The sequence below is a fragment of the Drosophila navojoa genome, chromosome 2 (assembly GCF_054131105.1).
Source record: "Drosophila navojoa isolate 15081-1374.11 chromosome 2, UAZ_NAV_1.0, whole genome shotgun sequence".
Taxonomy (NCBI): domain Eukaryota; kingdom Metazoa; phylum Arthropoda; class Insecta; order Diptera; family Drosophilidae; genus Drosophila; species Drosophila navojoa.
The window spans coordinates 7,005,026-7,022,018 of NC_142890.1; the positions used below are offsets into that span (position 1 = coordinate 7,005,026).

Below are 16,993 nucleotides of genomic sequence, written 5' to 3' on the forward strand. Positions count from 1 at the left end.
TGAAGCGGGCATTCAAATGCTAACTGAAAAGCTCCCCAGCTATATGAAATGGGTCATTTAAACTATCTTACTTTATTTTTTCATTTGAAGCTCAATCGAAAAGCTGTTCTACTTTGCATACAGTATTATCTTATCTAATCTATTAAGAATCTGCCATTCTGGAAACTGCAAAAGTATTTTTCTGTTTAGTTTTTTTCCCCATCCCCGTTTACTAGGTTTATATATATATTATAAATATATATTTCTTTTTTTTTTTGTGCTATTAATCAGAAATTTTATAACTTCTTTTTTATTAGCCAAAGCCAGAAATATATCTTTTGATTTGTTTGTTAAGCGTTTATTAAAAATTCCACTTTTTAAATACGATTTAAAAGTTGTGAATTTATAAATTGCTCTTAAGTTTTTTTGTCACATTGAATTTGTGTTATTTAGTCAAACGTTTATTTTGTTTTTCTAATAGATTTAAGAGATTTTGTTGAACATATATTTTGATTGTTAAACTTTTGTTTTCTTTCGGGCCACTTTTGGCTAAAAATTAGTTTTAATGCTCACAACATTGTTCCTATTATTTATGTCTTTACATTATTATTCATGTATTTTTGAGAACGAATCTCGATGCTATGTATGTAACAACAAATGATTACATATTACGATTTAATTTAATACACAAACATTATATTTTGTACACACGCTTAATACATACAAAAACACTCATAAATATACTATTTCAAACATATATATACATACATATATATCTTTATATATATGAACACAACTAATTGTTTCTATTTTGTTTTTATTTTCCTTATTGAATTCCATTTGGTGGAATATGCTTAAGCAAATACCTAACACTGCGCTTCCCCATGCTGATACACTTGCCATTTAGTCGTATATCAAATATTAAATTCAAACGAATTTAAGCATAAATACAATCAAGTTATTAATTACTTTAAACGTTGCAACTAAATACTCCAAGGATATATAAATAACTAAGTAACTAATTAAGTGGTTTAACAGTTGTTAAATGTGCGCTATTAGGGCAATAATATTATTAATAATTATCATTATCATTCCAATCACAATTTTTGTTTCGCCAATTATTGTGTTTTGACGGATAAATGAAGATGAAAGAGAACCTACAGGGATTTTATGGTAGACTTCAAGTAGCGCAACAAAAGAAAAAATAAATAAATAAAATTAAACGAAAACATAAAAACAAATGTTAATAATATAGCTGCCATGCAACTACTAGTTGAATTTGTTTTAGTTCTATTTAAAAGGAATAACAAAATCAAAACAACAATTGGACCTACACAACAATAAGCAATTTTTAAATTAATTCAAAACTGAATGATGATACGCGGGTCTTAGGGTAAACTTGGATGCCTCTTAGTATAACGGTTTCTGTTGTAGCGCCTAGCTTAAAATTTTACGTTTTGCATAAGGCAACGGGTGGATCATCTACATTTAGTTGATGTATGTCAATAAGTAGCTATAAAATCCTTCAAATGCTTGACAATTATCATGCATAGTTATTATATATTATGCTTACTCAAGTCTATAAACGCCTATATACATAAATATATATAATATATAGTTAATGCCTTCAGTAACACAGCAAGTCACCCCACTCAAATGAAATATAAAATCGCTTTAACGAAAACCACAAATCAAAAAAATGCTTATATAATATATACACATATTTATTAAACCTTATACATAAAGTGCATTCCAAATAAATACATACACAAATATATGTGTATGAATAAAATCAGGTGTCATCAGAAATTGGATTATGTATATACATATATGTATATACAACCAAATATTTACCAAGAAACTCATTAATATTTAATAAAAATATGATAAAAACAAAAAGGAATAATCAATCGAAATTAAAGCGAATGAACATATACATATATACACACGTATACATATAAAAAACATATACCTTTAACTAGATAATAAAATGTATATATAAATATACATATATACACATACATACATATATATATATATATATATATATATATATTGAAAGATATTTATACATAAAATGGTGCTTTAGCTGAATTATAATATAATTATATGTATTTTTAAGACTTATATACCAAATAATCCCTTAATATATTTAAAAAGGAAAAACCAAAAAAGAAAAACTCAGAACTTGTTTCTCTTGATTGATTTCTTAAACAAACAAACAGACAACTCGATATGAGTGCTGTGGCAGGCAGCACACTTTTATAAAACTAAAATCAAATGTTTTTAACTGCTAAACAACTAAATGCCAAATACTCGATACATTTTTGGATTATGTAAACAGACATGCTTGACTTTTAAATAACGACAAATTTATATACTTTTACTAACCACATTTCAAAATGGAGATGGTCAACTACTTTTAAAATAATAACTTTTTAAGGCTATTTCAGGGGAGCTCACCAAGCCCCAGCCAATTAAAAATCTAAAAAAAATTGGTACTCGAACTACTCAAAGAAGATTATACATACTATATATACAAATATATATATGTATATATTTTACTTTAATGTTTTTAACGCATTTTACGAGCAAACTACATCGCGTTTTTAAATAACAAAAACAATTAAAGAAATTTTAAAACAATTTTCAAAAGATGCTTTTCACATTATCATTTGAAATATCAGTTTTTATTTTCATTCAAGCTCTCAAAGTGTTAAAAAAAAAAAAAACAATTTATAAAAATTACTCAATCAATGAATTGAATAAAACGAAATGTAATGGAACCAAAATCGAACGCTTCCCACGCAATAACAAAAAAAATAAAAAATCAGATAATATTAAATTTTAGCAAACCTAAGAAAAAGTAAAAAAAAGAGAGGAAAAGTAATATGTAACAGTGCAGCAAATACTTCTAAACATTTAAACAAACAAAAAGATATATATATATGTATTTTACGAAATGAATTAATTGATATGTTAATCTAGATTTATTTTTAAGCGATTTCACACTATACACATAAATATATAACTTTTAAAGCTCAGCTAAGGTAAGAAGGCAGAATCCAGAAACCTTTCCCCAACTACTCAAAACATAATCTAAATACATGCATACATTCGGCGACTATGTATATCTCTTACAGAACTATGCTAACTAAACTATACATATATATTTCTAGCTACATTTATGAACAATATTTTTAATAAGCATAATATTACGATACAATATACAATATACGACATTAAACATTGAGCAACATAAGCGACATGTGAGACACATTTGGGGGAACATTAGCAAAACAAAAACAAAAAATCAACAAAACAATTTGCAAATTGAATTTTATACTAAAATGTTAAAAACAAACACATTATTTGAAAGGTTTTTAAAAAGACTTATACACACATACATATATATACACAGAAACGAAGATGGAGAAGAATACGAATAATAATGAACATTACTAAGCTTTTAAATGCAATAATCAAGTACCATATATTTTTAAATAATGGATGACTTTAAAGATAATTGATAGAGGGTGTATATGTGAACATATATACCCGATTTGAATGCGTTATTGTTAAAATATAGCGAAAGCGATAGATTGAGAGATAGGGATAGGGCGAGGGTTACATTAAGAATTAAATTTGGGGTATTTTAGCTTCGCGAAGAGTAGCGGAAGCGTTCTCACCCTAATTCTAATTGATTTTCCCACCTTATATATAGGAATATAAAAAATTACTGCAGTGCCATTTTAAATAGCTTCCGATAAGTTAACTATGAAAAAAAATTATATATATATGTACATATAATACAAATAAAAAGTATATATATATATATACATGCAAACAATACATAAAATACGTACATACCTAGTATATATATATACGCATACATACATAACTAATTATATATATATATTTATATATATATTGTTATGAGCTAAAGTTCAAATTGCATTACGGTTATAATATTATATAAAATAAACAAAGCAAAAGCAAATGGAACAAAGTTGAACATATTTTGAGTGCAGAAATTTTTTGAACTTTTTGAATGCTTTTTTTGTACAGCATATAGATCGATGATGACTATGGAACAAATAATAAATATATATGAATATATATATATATACATAAATGTATATGTATGTATGTAATCCAATATAAGCTGTAATCAAAGAAATATATATAAATAGTTAGGTAACGAATTAACAAATCCCAAAATATCTATAAATATCAACTAACAAGATTTTTAATGAAATAAAACCTTTGCGATAAACCAGAAAATAAACAAAATAAAAACAATGTATGCGCCTAAATAAGTTATGAATTAATATGCAAAATACTAAAGCAAAATTAAATTAAATTTTAACTATAAAGAATAATATTTATTCATAAATACTTATTAAAGAGCTTAAAAAGGTGGCAGAAAAGTAACAAAAAAAATCCCAATTATTTAAATAATTGTTAATATGTATTTACATGCTTGGACAGCAACCAAATTTACTTTGTGTACAATAGTATATATCTATATATATATACGATGAATAACAATAGTAATATAACTTTGACATAACTCGCTATTTACACACACACACACAGAAGCAGAGGAAAATCCCAATGATCCCATGTATTATACTGAACAGAGAGATGTGTGAAATGATCCTTAAATTGCAAATCAAAAGCATACTTAATGTAAAACAATAATCATGACTGCTATCTAAACTGACAAATAGTAATTTAAAGCCGAAAGCATTATAAAACATGATATACCCTCAAAGAGACGACAATATATAAAGGCCTGTAACATAGGTAAACCTTATGCTGAGTATGCAAACTAAAACGTGTAAATGTATATCAACATGAGCATGAAGATGGAATAGATAATAAAGGACACACAGACCAAAACATACAAACATCTTATACTTTCTAGTTAATAATTTATATATTTTGTGCTTACATATTTAAGAACTATACAAATTCTTGAAAATTCCACATTTCCTCTTAACGACTAGCTACAAATGCTGATGAATATTTATTGGCCCTGATAACCACAAGAATTATTTGCAAAGTCTTCTTTTAGCAAAGATTTGGTAGATGCCCAAGCCAGCTGATAGTGTTCCGATGGCGCCCACTTGAAAAGTGGACAATTTGCCACCCCACAAGTAGCCTTTGGGCAGGGTGCTGACGGCATGCACAAAGTCCAGTGAAATGCGGGCGATAGACATAAGCTCCAGACGATGTTTGGCCAGCGATTTGGCATCAATATTCGTAGGGCTGCATAGCTCATGACTGCGATTTAGCTTTTCCTGATTCAGCCAAAAGTTGCGAAGTGTGCTGCAATTAAGAATTATTTAATATCGAATACATAGAAATCTATACCATTTCAGCAACTAACCGCATTAGGTTCAAGTAAACCGAAAGCACCCAGAATACTGAATTGGCATTATCCCAATTGTCAGCGTGCTTTACGTCCACAATCTTATGCTCAGACAGCCAACAGATTTTCTCAATCGGATAGTATAGCAAATCGACAATATTTGCAGTCACGCCAAGTATTGCCATAATGCGATCCGGTTCATTTTCCCCCAGCCCATATTCCAAAGCATATTGTATCATTGGTATGTCATCGATAAGACGTAGCGTAGCTCTTGCTCCAGATATCTTTGAACTGGCGGTGGCATAGCGCTTAGCCAACTCGGGATTCCGCTTCAGATGATAGCCAGCTACAAGCTTGGCGCTGTAGCACAGCGCTTTCATAACCTGAGAAAGAGAATAATGATATATAAAAATTTCTATATTATATATATATACTGTAATGTCTGCTTTTCAATATTTAAGTTGCTCTGGCGTTTATTTACTTAAACCTGATATTTGTTTATCATGCTCGTTTACAAAGTGAAAAGAGTATATTGGCTTTTGTCTTGACTATAACCATATCTCTATCTTTCGTTGGAAATGAAATTTAATATTTGCAGGCCTGTTCATTTATAGAGCTGGGAGTAATATCGAATTACTATTATACCTCTACTTTCTACTATTATTGAATAAATTAATTTATTTCTTTATTATTATTTTTTTTTTTTAACTTGAACGAGTATTGCACAGTCTTACTCGGTTTTCTTTTATTTGTCTTCCATTAGAGCACTTTCTGAAATTGTTTTTCACTTATAAAGAGATAAAAAATTATCAGCGATAAAAAGAACACTACGAATGCGACGAACATCTCAATAACTGCGTCTATACCCAAGTGGTTTTTGGTTTTTACTTTCATTACAATTTCCGTCATAGGTCGCTTTCATATTTTATTAATGCTAAATGGGGTTTGTCTTAGCTTACAATGTTGTCATTGCTACTACAAAGCAATCAATAGCCATTAATTAAATATCTATGGGGTATATTCGTTTTGGACTTCACTTGCACATAGGGACTTTTTAACTAATTCACCTTTCGCTCATAGCCGATAAGCTTTTTGATTTCTTGCCGGGTAAATGTTCGATATGCCGTAATCTGTACCATTACTGTCTTGACTTCTGTGCAGTCTGGTATTAATATAACTGATTAACTGATTAAATCTTAGGTATTTGCAGAATGGCAACAAGAAGTAAGGCAAGGTTCAACCATGGCGCTTCCGACTCTGATCAAGGTAACAAAAACCTGTTGGTGCGGTAGATCAAGACCCACACCACGATTGCCACGCTGCATTTTTTTTAACAACAAATAAGCCGAAATTTTATAAATGCGTTCACGTTTTTTTTTTTTTTTTTTGGCTGAACTAATTGAACAATTATTTATTACTCACCTTATCCCGCCCTCCATAGGAATCTATAATATCACAGAATTCAGCAACAAACTTTGTTGTACTGCCCATATTAAAAATGTCTTAATTATTTTTTAATTATAAATGTCTCAAGTTGTGGAACTTTGTTCCTAGTAAATCTACAAAAAATAACAAAAAATAGACAATAGGAAAGCAACCGCGCGAACTACCGAATGACAACACAACAAAAAGAGTACTATTACTTTCGAACAGCTGTTATATTGGTATCGATGCAATGGTGGAATGAATCGATGATTTTAGCGGCTATCGTATGTAACACTAGCGAATATTTGGACGTTGCACAGCACTGCACATATACACAGCACGGATGCTTCAGCAAGTTGCAGGACGGGATTAGGATTCGATAAAGGACCACGAGCGGAAATATGAGTTTGCCGAATGCGAACAACAACAATCATGCTTCATCGCCAATATTCAGCAATAAGTCAGTCATAAAGAAGAGTTCGAAAAGCGATTTAATGCGGGCCGCAGTTGGTTTGTTGCTGAAACAAAAGAATTATGTTGTAAGTAAACTTGATATTAGCTCTGTTAATTAATAAAACATAATGCATTTCAAAATCATTTTAAGGGCAACGAGAAGTTTCGCAAATCTGATTTCGTTCTAATGCAAAACAAAAGTCAATTCGCTGTTAATAAAATGCTGGAAACTGATCTCCATGGCGGTAATAGCTTCACCTACTCGAACGTCCAGGTCATAACAAACAATCAACATATGGTCGACCAGCAATTTGGACGCTTCTCGCAGTTTGTGGAATCACAGCCAGAGCCACTGCGTTTAGAAATGAAACGCTTTTATGCGCCGATGCTCTGCCATTTGTATATTGAGCTACTAAAAGCGCGCGAATCGAAGGGCGCCGTCGAATTGCTGAAAAAATATGCGCATCTAGTAGCACCGGTCGACCTGTACGATGCACCACTTCCCACAAAGATAAATGGCTGTTCGGTAACGAACGAGTCACAAATTTCGGGAGCCGCCGACTGCCACATCCGGTTTGCTAGCGAGGCGCAAAATACTGGCGATGTGGAACTGGATTACTTTATGAAATTAGTACAAATATTATCGGGCTGTACGAAGCTGGAGACTGCGGAATCGGACCCAACTGTGGCGCATTTTCGCGCATCCAAATTCGAGCTGCATACGACGGCCCAGGTGGTTGATAAAATTAGCACCTATTTGCATCGACGCGGCCATGTGCTGATTATGAACCTGATCTACACCTGGCTGCACATTCACATTGTGGACAACGATCAGCGTCTCTTCACAGAGGATCATCTGCTGGGAATAACCGAAGAGCTTGATGTGATAGACGAATTGGATACTGATGAGACAGCCACAATACCAAGTACACCACATAGCAGCCGAAGCGAGCACAAGTCCGGCAAATCTTGGGACAAGAGTACTATTAAAAAACGTCCTGCCGAGGAGCCAATCGTTAAACTGGAGTTTGAAGTTAAATCGGAAGCTGCGATTACCGTGTCTGACCCGGCTCCAGCCGTAGATAAACAGAAACTCAACATTGACGCCTGCCTCGATTCAATGAAATCTTCCACAACGCAAATACTGAAAGCTCAAGCGGATCTGCCATGTTTTTATAGGGTTTGCGAGAGGTCGCGTGGGCTCACCTCGGCCCACGTGGATAACAACGAATGTCACATGCTTGCAGGCTTTGATAACTCCGCCGTTCAGCTGTGGCAACTGAACCAGCATAGCTGTAAGGGTAAGAGTTTTTACAGACGGGCTCCCCACTCACAATGCGCCTGGGAACTTAACAATTGCACAGACGACGAGCAAGAGGAACTCGACAGCGATGAGGAATCGCTCACATGCAGCGCTGAACAGCGCCGCGAGCGTCACAAAGCCGCACGCAAGAAATATCCGGATAACTCTTTGTAGGTATTCAAAAACTACTGTAGATAACACCTAATAATGAACATCTTTTTCTTCTTCAGCAACGAGTATGGAGGTGTCCAGATGCGAGGACACACCAAAGGTGTCACCAATGTCCGTTTCTCCTCGCATTACCCGCTCTTCTATAGTGTGTCCAAGGACTGCACGTTGCGTTGTTGGCGGGCGCATAATTTTCAATGCGCAGCCATTTACCGGAGTCACAACTATCCCATCTGGTGTGTGGATGAGAGTCCTGTTGGGCAGTATGTAGTCACTGGCTCCAAGGATTTGAGTGCACGATTGTGGTCCCTGGAGCGCGAGCATGCGCTGATCATATATGCTGGTCATACGCAAGACGTTGAGGTTGACTAAAAGCAATCGATATTTTATACATTGAGCATATCATAAATCTGTTCTTTTATTCACAGTGCATTGCGTTTCACCCAAATGGCAATTACTTAGCAACCGGCTCGGCGGATCATTCGGTGCGTCTGTGGTGCGCGACCAGCGGAAAACTAATGCGCGTCTTTGCCGACTGCCGGCAGGCAGTCACTAGTCTGGCGTTTAGTAACGATGGCAAACTGCTGGCTGCTGCCGGGGATGAGTCTAAGGTTCGTATTTTCGACCTGGCTGCGGGCGCTCAACTGAGCGAGTTGAAGGATCATCCGACCAGTGTTAGTTCTATAGCATGGGGAGCACACAATCAGCAACTAGCGACTGCCTGCATCGATGGCAGCCTAAGACTGTGGGACACTAAGAAGCTGACGTCCATGAAGTATGTTCTTACTGCAACAAAATTTGTATATAAATATAAATGGTAATTATTTTTGCACATTACAGCGATAGCAGCAGCAGCAGCGGGAGCAACTACTCATCATCATCAACTTCTTCATCAGTTACAACGAATCGTCTGTTAACTCTAAATAGTTCCTGCCAGCGTCTGGTTGATGTATTTTATGGACGCAGTAAAACGCTCTATTGTATAGGCACTTAAAGGATGTCACAGTAATTAATAATAGTTCTTGTTTTTAAAATAATTTATTTGTAATAAGTCTGTATAATAAGTATTACTGTTGCTATCAAGTGGAACAATGTGTTTTCTTGCTTTTCAACAATTTTAAACTAGCATACCTTCGTGTACTACAAAATGAATATTAAATAATTCGTGATGTCTCTGAATGCCAGAACATTGTATATACTCGTATATTACAAGGTATACATACATAATCATACAATTGTTTTTTTGGATCGCCGGCTGTTGGGCTATATCTATTGTACAGAACATAAATATACTTATATTTGCTCAAACTGTTTCATTTCATTAATCTAATAAATGGAGTATAATGTGTGGAACTGTAATCAAGAACTATCAACTTAAATATTGTTACATATTTTTACCGCTATTACAGCTGCGCAACTGACTTAATTATAATATATGTATGTATAAGTAAGCATATGTACATTCATGTACTTACAATGGTTTTGGACACTCGCACAGCCCATTGGAACAAAACACTTTTAACTTAGGTGATACAGATTTGTGGTTTACAATCAATTATTTAACATTCAAGCGCAATCTGCATGACTTCATAGTGAACAAAAAATATGTTTGAATGGGCAGTAATTGAGATGATATATATGAATTAATATAACAAAACTCTAAACTATTCGATTTTAAAAACTTAAGCTATTTATATATATGTGAATATATATTGATATAAATAAAAGCGTACAACATGAGCAATTGAAGTGGCATGTAGTGCGCATAGTTTTTGTCACAGTCAAACCTAAGAACAGACCAATAACCCTACAATTTGTGGAATATAGTGCCAGTAGTTCTAACTGTGATCTAATCGATAATCAATGTTGGGTGTTATTTATAACAAATGAGTATAGCTTGAATCCGGTTTTGCTGGCTTACTAGCGTCCCCGGCGTCCTCGTATCAATTGCAATGCCTTTGCCATTAGCGGTGCCTTCTTGTTACGCACTGGAGCAGCTGTGGATCAAGCGAAAAATCGAATGCAAGGATATGTATATTATATAATGGTATTGTACAGTTCATCAGGATGTTACTTACACACTTGAGCTGCGTCACGCGCTGAACCGATCACACGAAGTCTAGCATCGCCCACCTTTGCCGCGTTGGGCGCGACACTGGACAAAGCGGCCACACGAGCCGCTGGGGTGGCTATGAGCTTGCCTTTAGTGCCATATTGCTCCTGCTTGCGCTGTACATTGCGTGGAGGCTTCACCATTGAGTCAACAAATGCCAATTGGGTTTTGCGCACCGGCGCCTCACTGATTTTCTGTGATGCTTTTATACTCTCGGCAATTGTGCTTAGTTTGCGCTCCTTTTCCTCCTCACAGCGCTTTAAATGTTCAATTGTCAGTCAAATTCTAATCAATGAGTGCTATAAATATAGGTTTACCAAAAACATTTCTCGCCATGTTTCCATTTCCTCCCTGCGCTGGCTACGACAATGCCGCTGCACATGCTGCTGCCAGAGAACATCGCTGTCTTCCATCAGATAAGGATTGTATTCTTCAACGTTCAATAGCTGCTGTGGTGTGGCACGTTCCAGAACTGGACGCAACACATCGAAGGGCACTCCACCCGTGTATTCCAAAGCTAAAAGGTGTTTATAGAAAAAAAAAATTGATTAGAGGACTAATGCTGCAATATTTAATGTCTTTTTTCACTACCGTCAATGTTCTTTTGAAGCACACGCGTGCAAAGATCAAAGAGCGACGGCACCTGTAGTATCTGTCCAGTTCTAACACCTGAGTAGATCTTGGTGCTGCCAAAAAAATGCATTAAATTGCGGATAACTGTTTGTCATAGACAATTAACTAACCGCATTGTCTTGGATGATATTCCAGCTGCTAGCGCTTCAGACTCATTGAAATTGCGTGGTTGCCTAGGAGTAGAGCTTCCCAGACCTTGATTGAAGACACAATCCATGACGGTTTGATTCAGTGGCATGGGCTTATAATTATTAGATATAGTAGGCAATTCCAACGCTATACTGGGGTCGAGAGGCTCCAGCTTTGCCGTGGATGCTAACAGCTCAGGTTTCTATAAATTGATCCAACGACCAACAGTAAATTTCATTAATTTATCTCTATCGATTCACTATAGGTTTTTACCTTTGTACTAGACATTCTGTTGGTGGAAGTTGTTGCTGTTGCTGTTGATGTTGATGTTGCCGTTGTTGTTCTTTTTATTGAAGTAGACGAAGTTGCTGTTGCTGAGGTTTTTGGTTTTTGAGGGGATTTGAGCTTGCCAGCCCCTTTTTTGCCACCCATTGGCATATTGAGCATACCAAGTACGTCGTCAAAGTTGGCGCCCATGCTGGAGTCAAACTCATTAGCGGTTTCCTTGGGCTCAGCTGCATCCGCCATTGGTTTTGTTTTAGATATTTTAGCTTTGGGTGCATCATCTTCTTGTGTTCGCTCTGGACTGCGAGATCGCTTAGAGGACTTGGTGGACGTTGAGGAAGACTTGTGCTTTTCCGATTTCTCTTTGGAAACTTTTTGCTCGCTGCTTTGCGACTTGCTCTGTTTGGATTATGACGAAACTTTTACGTGGAATGTTTGTAAGACATTTCAATTTCACTTACCTCATTGCTCTTATCATTTTTGGACTTGCTGTGCTCGCTCTTGTGGCTGCTATGATGTCGGTGGTGCTTGCTGCTACTGCTGTTGTTGCTGCCGCTAGCACCGTTATTGTGGCTACCGTTGCTGCCGTTGTTGTGGCTGTCACTTCTACTATGATGATTACTCTCGGTACTGCTCTTGTGGTGGTTGCTACTGGACTTCGACAGCGACTCCTTTGATTTGCGATGCTCGCCGCCGTTGCTGCTACTAATTTTCGGCTCTTTCTGGTGTCTGTCACTGCTGCTGTCCTTCGGCTTGGACTTGTCGTGGCTGCTGCTTTTGTGTTTCTTGTCGCTGTCCGATCGGCTCTTTGAGTGGCTTTTACTGTGGCTTTTACTGTGGCTGCTGCTACTCGATTTGTTCTTATGATTACTATCCCTGGAACGTTCCTCGTGTTTGGACTTGTGCCTATGCCGGGTTTCTTCACCGCCAGAGGAGTTGCTGCCTTTGTTCTCCTGATCTTGATCTTCTTCGCTGGACCGTTGGCCATTTGATCTGTTTGACTCTTCCTCATTGCTGTGCGTCTGTACAGTGGGCTCCTCTTCAGCAGCAACCATAGCCTTCCATTTTGTGACTAGTGTTTTCGCAGCAACGCCGACCTCTCCGTTAATCTTCCGCAGCGCATTGACCGTTTTGCCAATGCCCGTTTCCTGTAGATGCTCGAATGTGATGGGCAGGTTAAACAGCTTTGTGATGCAGTGCAACAGCTGCGGGCGCAGGTAGCGGATAAAGCAAAGCAAATGGATCAATTAGAGGCATTTCTTGTAAAGGCTGATTAGTAACATTTACTAAATATTCTCATGCATATATACACCAATATGTATGCACTGTAGATTCGTACAGGTACAAGTTTTACGAAATTTGTGAATGTATCGCATTGTCGATTAGGGGTATGAAAAACTTGTTTCTGTTGCCTGTTCGTTAACATACCCTGCACATAATGCCTGAATCACCCTAACAAACATGTTTGTGTACCAAAATACAGCAAAAAAGATCAGCAAATTATTCCATATTGAATAAATTGATAAAAAGAAAGAAGTAAATTAAATCACATAGAAAAGCGATTTTTACAACAAAACTTAGAAAGGGAGAGATGAGAAGCTTTTGAATTGAGAGTAAGCGAGCGGAAAGAAAAATAAGAGAGCAGCAGAGAGGGAGAAAAAAGAAACAGGAATTTCAAGAGTTGAGCGGAAGAGAAAGACAATAGAGATGAGAGTGTGATGTGTTGAGAGAATCATTTCATATATAATTTATTTTCCAAATATTCAAAATTCGTATGGTTTGTAAGCCTCATTCGTTGTTATGAATGCACATTGAAGTCATATTTATATTTCTTCATATGAGGCAAGCTATTGTGAAATGATCTCTGAATGCTATAAATTCACTCGACTTTCTTTTGAGCAGTACAAGCCTTTAATAGAGTATAAATCCCCTCGACAGTCTAATCTTTACATTGTAAATGCATATTTTTACTCCACGATTCCAAGCACGTGTCTAGTAACGAATTCGTATTCAAAATCTACATATAAAATGAACAACAAATATGCAATTGGCACTGAAGGTTTTTTTTTCGCAAATTGTGGAAATGTTCTTTTTTTTCTCTTGGGGGGACAGTTTGAGCGCCCCCGCATATTGCATAGTGGATACAATGGGAATAACTTACTCGTGTCTCATCGTCGGCATGGCGTTCAATGCTCCGTTGGTAGTGGCGAACAACATCTACCAGATTGCTAGTGGACGTCATCACGTTGAGGCAATTGCACTAATCTTGCTTGGTTGTAAGTGTTCGGGGCTTGGGCTATGAAAATGGCACGCAGGCAGCCTCACACTTTGATTTTAAGCAAATTGCATAAATTGTACACACACAATATACGTTCACAATCACAAACATACACAAATGTGACTCCAATAGTGGAGCAGTCTTGTTTGATTTATTATCCAAAGGACATTGTGTCGCTAGAAATAACAATTTTACTTTGTACTTATTTTACTTAACTATGCGACTTTTCACTTTGGATTGTTTCGTTAGTCAACACTGCACAACAGCTGACAGCGTATGCTTGAGGTCGTTTTCGCAGCTAACGCACATTGGAGTTGAGTTATGTTGGCTGCGAACTCAGCTGTTTTTCACATTTCTCACAGAGATATCGATACATTAGGCAATCGATACTGCGTCAACAACACTACATGTCTTGCAGTGTTGGCAACACTGTGCCCATTTTGTTGTGAATTATTGTTAATTTTTTAATTTAATTTATACAAATTGTGCATACGCGTGCAACAAAACCAAAACACTGTGGCCTGAGTCCAGAATGTGCCAGTTTCTATAAACGGCTAAAACCAATAGAAAATCTGTGCGCGCTCAATCGAAACGTGTTAAAAAATGACCATGGGCGAGCGTGAGCCAACTTCGTCTCTCGTTCTGCCCGTTATATTGAGGCCTATTTTCACACAGGTAAGTTAGTTCACATAGCCCGAGACTCCGTGTGTGGAAACGAAGCGGGCGTTGGCTGTCCCAGTTTAAATGCAATGTTGCGTAAACGTAAATTGTTTCCAGCTCGAGCGACGCGACGTTGGCGCGGCACAGTCACTGCGCTCGGCCATACTAAAATCGGAGCAGAACAATCCGGGCTTTTGCTATGACCTCGTTGCGTCGATCGTGAGACGCGCTGATCTAAATGTCAACCTAAATGAGGCCGTCTTGCGTTTGCAGGGCAACATTACCGAGGCAGATCGTAAGTACAAACACCTGCACACGTCTGCATGTGTCACTCAATGTGTGCGCGTGTTTGTGCGTATATGTGTGTGGATATGCAATTGTCATTTCTATTTATGTATTTAATTGGATTTTCTGTGCCCCAATATATGACGCAGTTAATGAATATCGCTTGACACGCACCGAGGAGCCGTTCCAGGAGCTGAATCGCAAATCAGTAGGCCTGAAAGTGATACTTAGTCGCATACCAGACGAGATCAACGATCGCAAGACCTTCCTTGAGACAATCAAGTGAGTGATATATCCACTTATAACTAGATTAGATAAACATTTACACTATGCTTTTGTGTTGCAGGGAAATTGCGAGCGCCATAAAGAAATTGCTCGATGTGGTCAACGAGATTGGTTCGTTTATACCAGGCGTCACTGGCAAGCAGGCTGTCGAGCAGCGCAAGAAAGAGTTCGTCAAATATTCAAAAAAGTTCAGCACAACGCTGAAGGAATACTTCAAAGAAGGACAGTAAGTTGGCCCCATTCTGAAAAGCAAAATTTTATTGAGGCCATATCTAAACAGTAGAATGGCATGCCACTCGCTATCAGCCAAACGCCTTAATCGTTCAGATATCAAGTTTCTTATCTAACCGCAATTGTGCTGACCGTGATGTCATCCCATAGGCGCTCCGAACTCGTTTATCTATATCACATTTATCAGTATAAAAGTTCGCTTGAGATTGTGAGCACATATGTACATATATTGTACTTCGAGTTCACACTCAGAAAATACATTAGCTATTAATCAATGAGGTCTTTAAAACAGCGATCGCACGATTGTGCCTAATGAACTAATGAAATCAATTTACGATTTGTTTGTATATCTATTTGCTGTAGAATAATTGATTTTTTAATCTCGTTTCTTTTCTACTTCTATTTTCAGGCCGAATGCAGTATTCATAAGTGCACTTTTTTTAATAAGGCAAACGAATCAAATTATGCTGACAGTTAAGAGTAAATGCGAGTAGAAAATTAAATGTTTTAATTAATGCAAAAATTAGTGGCATTTTAATTTTATGTTTAACTAACTATTAGACAACACAAAACAAACTAATAAAATACAAAGAAACATAAACAAGCAACAAACAGAAGCAAGGAACACAATTCACAATAGGAATCCGTAGTCGCATTTTAGAGATCCGTAACTGAAGCCTGCTGTAACTAAACAAACAAACACAAAAACAAAATAATAAATAGGCCTAATGTATTTAAATTATTGTAATGACAACTAAATTCCAATACAAAAGCAAATAACAAGAACAACTTGAGAAGCTATAAACATTAGCAAATTCGAATTTGAACTTTATTCTTTTGTATTTAGTCAATTGCGCGAGCGTCTCTTTTTTTGTTTTGTTTACAATTTGTTGTAAATAATTCATTCGTTTTCTGTTAATCACAGCGATAAAAAGAAGATAATTTGTTTTTATTTAGGAAACGCGAACATAAATAAAAATAAACTTAAATTTAATGTTAGTAAAAGTAAAAAAGAGAAAACGAAAAACAGGAAGGAACTATGAGAAAAATAAACACAATGGAATTTTTAACTGTTTTTAATTGTTGGAGTTTGAAATTTAAAACTATAAATATAAACAATACACTTACTTAATGATATGTTCGATTTGAAGAAAAAATAAATAAAAACCTAAAGACAGTAGCAGAGAGAGATCGCTAGAAATCGAAGATCGAAAAAAAAATTATTTTATTTTTAATAAATGTTATATGAAAATAATTACAAACAAGAAAAAACAAAAAGAGACACAAAACTCATATTGTAGAGATAGGAAAACAAACGACAAATAAATGTATTTATATTCAAAAATTTGCATTTCCTTATTCCTAACAGAGGACCACAACTGTTAAGTT

At 35.9% G+C, this 16,993-nt stretch overlaps 4 protein-coding genes across 5 annotated transcripts; 2 read left to right on the plus strand and 2 right to left on the minus strand.

Annotated features, from left to right (window-relative positions):
• Nucleotides 1-2,662: 2,662 nt before the first annotated feature.
• Nucleotides 2,663-6,988, minus strand: Pex11c (peroxisomal biogenesis factor 11c). 2 transcript variants are annotated; one of them, XM_018113103.3, is made up of 3 exons: nt 6,779-6,988; nt 5,375-5,739; nt 2,663-5,313 (listed from the first exon to the last, which is right to left on the minus strand). In XM_018113103.3, exons 1-3 carry the CDS (start codon nt 6,845-6,847, stop codon nt 5,037-5,039), a joined length of 711 nt encoding a protein of 236 aa, XP_017968592.1. In that variant the 5' UTR covers nt 6,848-6,988; the 3' UTR covers nt 2,663-5,036. The 2 variants fall into 2 exon arrangements, with proteins under 2 accessions (XP_017968592.1, XP_017968591.1); XM_018113102.2 differs by lacking the exon at nt 6,779-6,988 and adding an exon at nt 6,424-6,523.
• A 69-nt stretch (nt 6,989-7,057) lies between these two features.
• wda (will decrease acetylation) lies at nt 7,058-11,076 on the plus strand. The gene is made up of 5 exons (XM_030383952.2): nt 7,058-7,320; nt 7,386-8,707; nt 8,768-9,068; nt 9,134-9,480; nt 9,546-11,076. The coding sequence occupies exons 1-5, from the start codon at nt 7,183-7,185 to the stop codon at nt 9,697-9,699; spliced, it is 2,262 nt and encodes a 753-aa protein (XP_030239812.1). The 5' UTR covers nt 7,058-7,182; the 3' UTR covers nt 9,700-11,076.
• Nucleotides 9,725-14,399, minus strand: EloA (transcription elongation factor elongin A). Its single transcript, XM_030383949.2, has 8 exons — nt 14,027-14,399; nt 12,327-13,070; nt 11,854-12,264; nt 11,562-11,782; nt 11,410-11,504; nt 11,136-11,335; nt 10,784-11,075; nt 9,725-10,702 (listed from the first exon to the last, which is right to left on the minus strand). The coding sequence occupies exons 1-8, from the start codon at nt 14,105-14,107 to the stop codon at nt 10,626-10,628; spliced, it is 2,121 nt and encodes a 706-aa protein (XP_030239809.1). The 5' UTR covers nt 14,108-14,399; the 3' UTR covers nt 9,725-10,625.
• Nucleotides 14,400-14,527: 128 nt separating this feature from the next.
• Nucleotides 14,528-16,882, plus strand: Ccm3 (programmed cell death protein 10 Ccm3). Its single transcript, XM_018113104.3, has 5 exons — nt 14,528-14,818; nt 14,921-15,098; nt 15,238-15,370; nt 15,435-15,599; nt 16,014-16,882. The coding sequence occupies exons 1-5, from the start codon at nt 14,747-14,749 to the stop codon at nt 16,096-16,098; spliced, it is 633 nt and encodes a 210-aa protein (XP_017968593.1). The 5' UTR covers nt 14,528-14,746; the 3' UTR covers nt 16,099-16,882.
• The last annotated feature ends 111 nt before the right edge of the window (nt 16,883-16,993 follow it).

Excerpts from the sequence above, each read along its gene's own strand:
- Pex11c (XM_018113102.2), bottom strand. The coding sequence starts at position 6,495 with ATGGTACAGATTACGGCATATCGAACATTTACCCGGCAAGAAATCAAA. Across the intron at positions 5,740-6,423 it reads TTATCGGCTATGAGCGAAAG|GTTATGAAAGCGCTGTGCTA; the intron begins GTGAATTAGTTA and ends TCTCTTTCTCAG. Across the intron at positions 5,314-5,374 it reads GTTTACTTGAACCTAATGCG|CACACTTCGCAACTTTTGGC; the intron begins GTTAGTTGCTGA and ends TCTTAATTGCAG.
- wda (XM_030383952.2), top strand. The coding sequence starts at position 7,183 with ATGAGTTTGCCGAATGCGAACAACAACAATCATGCTTCATCGCCAATA. Across the intron at positions 8,708-8,767 it reads AAATATCCGGATAACTCTTT|CAACGAGTATGGAGGTGTCC; the intron begins GTAGGTATTCAA and ends TTTCTTCTTCAG. Across the intron at positions 9,481-9,545 it reads AAGAAGCTGACGTCCATGAA|CGATAGCAGCAGCAGCAGCG; the intron begins GTATGTTCTTAC and ends TGCACATTACAG.
- EloA (XM_030383949.2), bottom strand. The coding sequence starts at position 14,107 with ATGACGTCCACTAGCAATCTGGTAGATGTTGTTCGCCACTACCAACGG. Across the intron at positions 11,783-11,853 it reads ACAGAATGTCTAGTACAAAG|AAACCTGAGCTGTTAGCATC; the intron begins GTAAAAACCTAT and ends ATCAATTTATAG. Across the intron at positions 10,703-10,783 it reads GCGTGACGCAGCTCAAGTGT|CTGCTCCAGTGCGTAACAAG; the intron begins GTAAGTAACATC and ends CTTGATCCACAG.
- Ccm3 (XM_018113104.3), top strand. The coding sequence starts at position 14,747 with ATGACCATGGGCGAGCGTGAGCCAACTTCGTCTCTCGTTCTGCCCGTT. Across the intron at positions 15,099-15,237 it reads CAACATTACCGAGGCAGATC|TTAATGAATATCGCTTGACA; the intron begins GTAAGTACAAAC and ends TATATGACGCAG. Across the intron at positions 15,600-16,013 it reads GAATACTTCAAAGAAGGACA|GCCGAATGCAGTATTCATAA; the intron begins GTAAGTTGGCCC and ends TTCTATTTTCAG.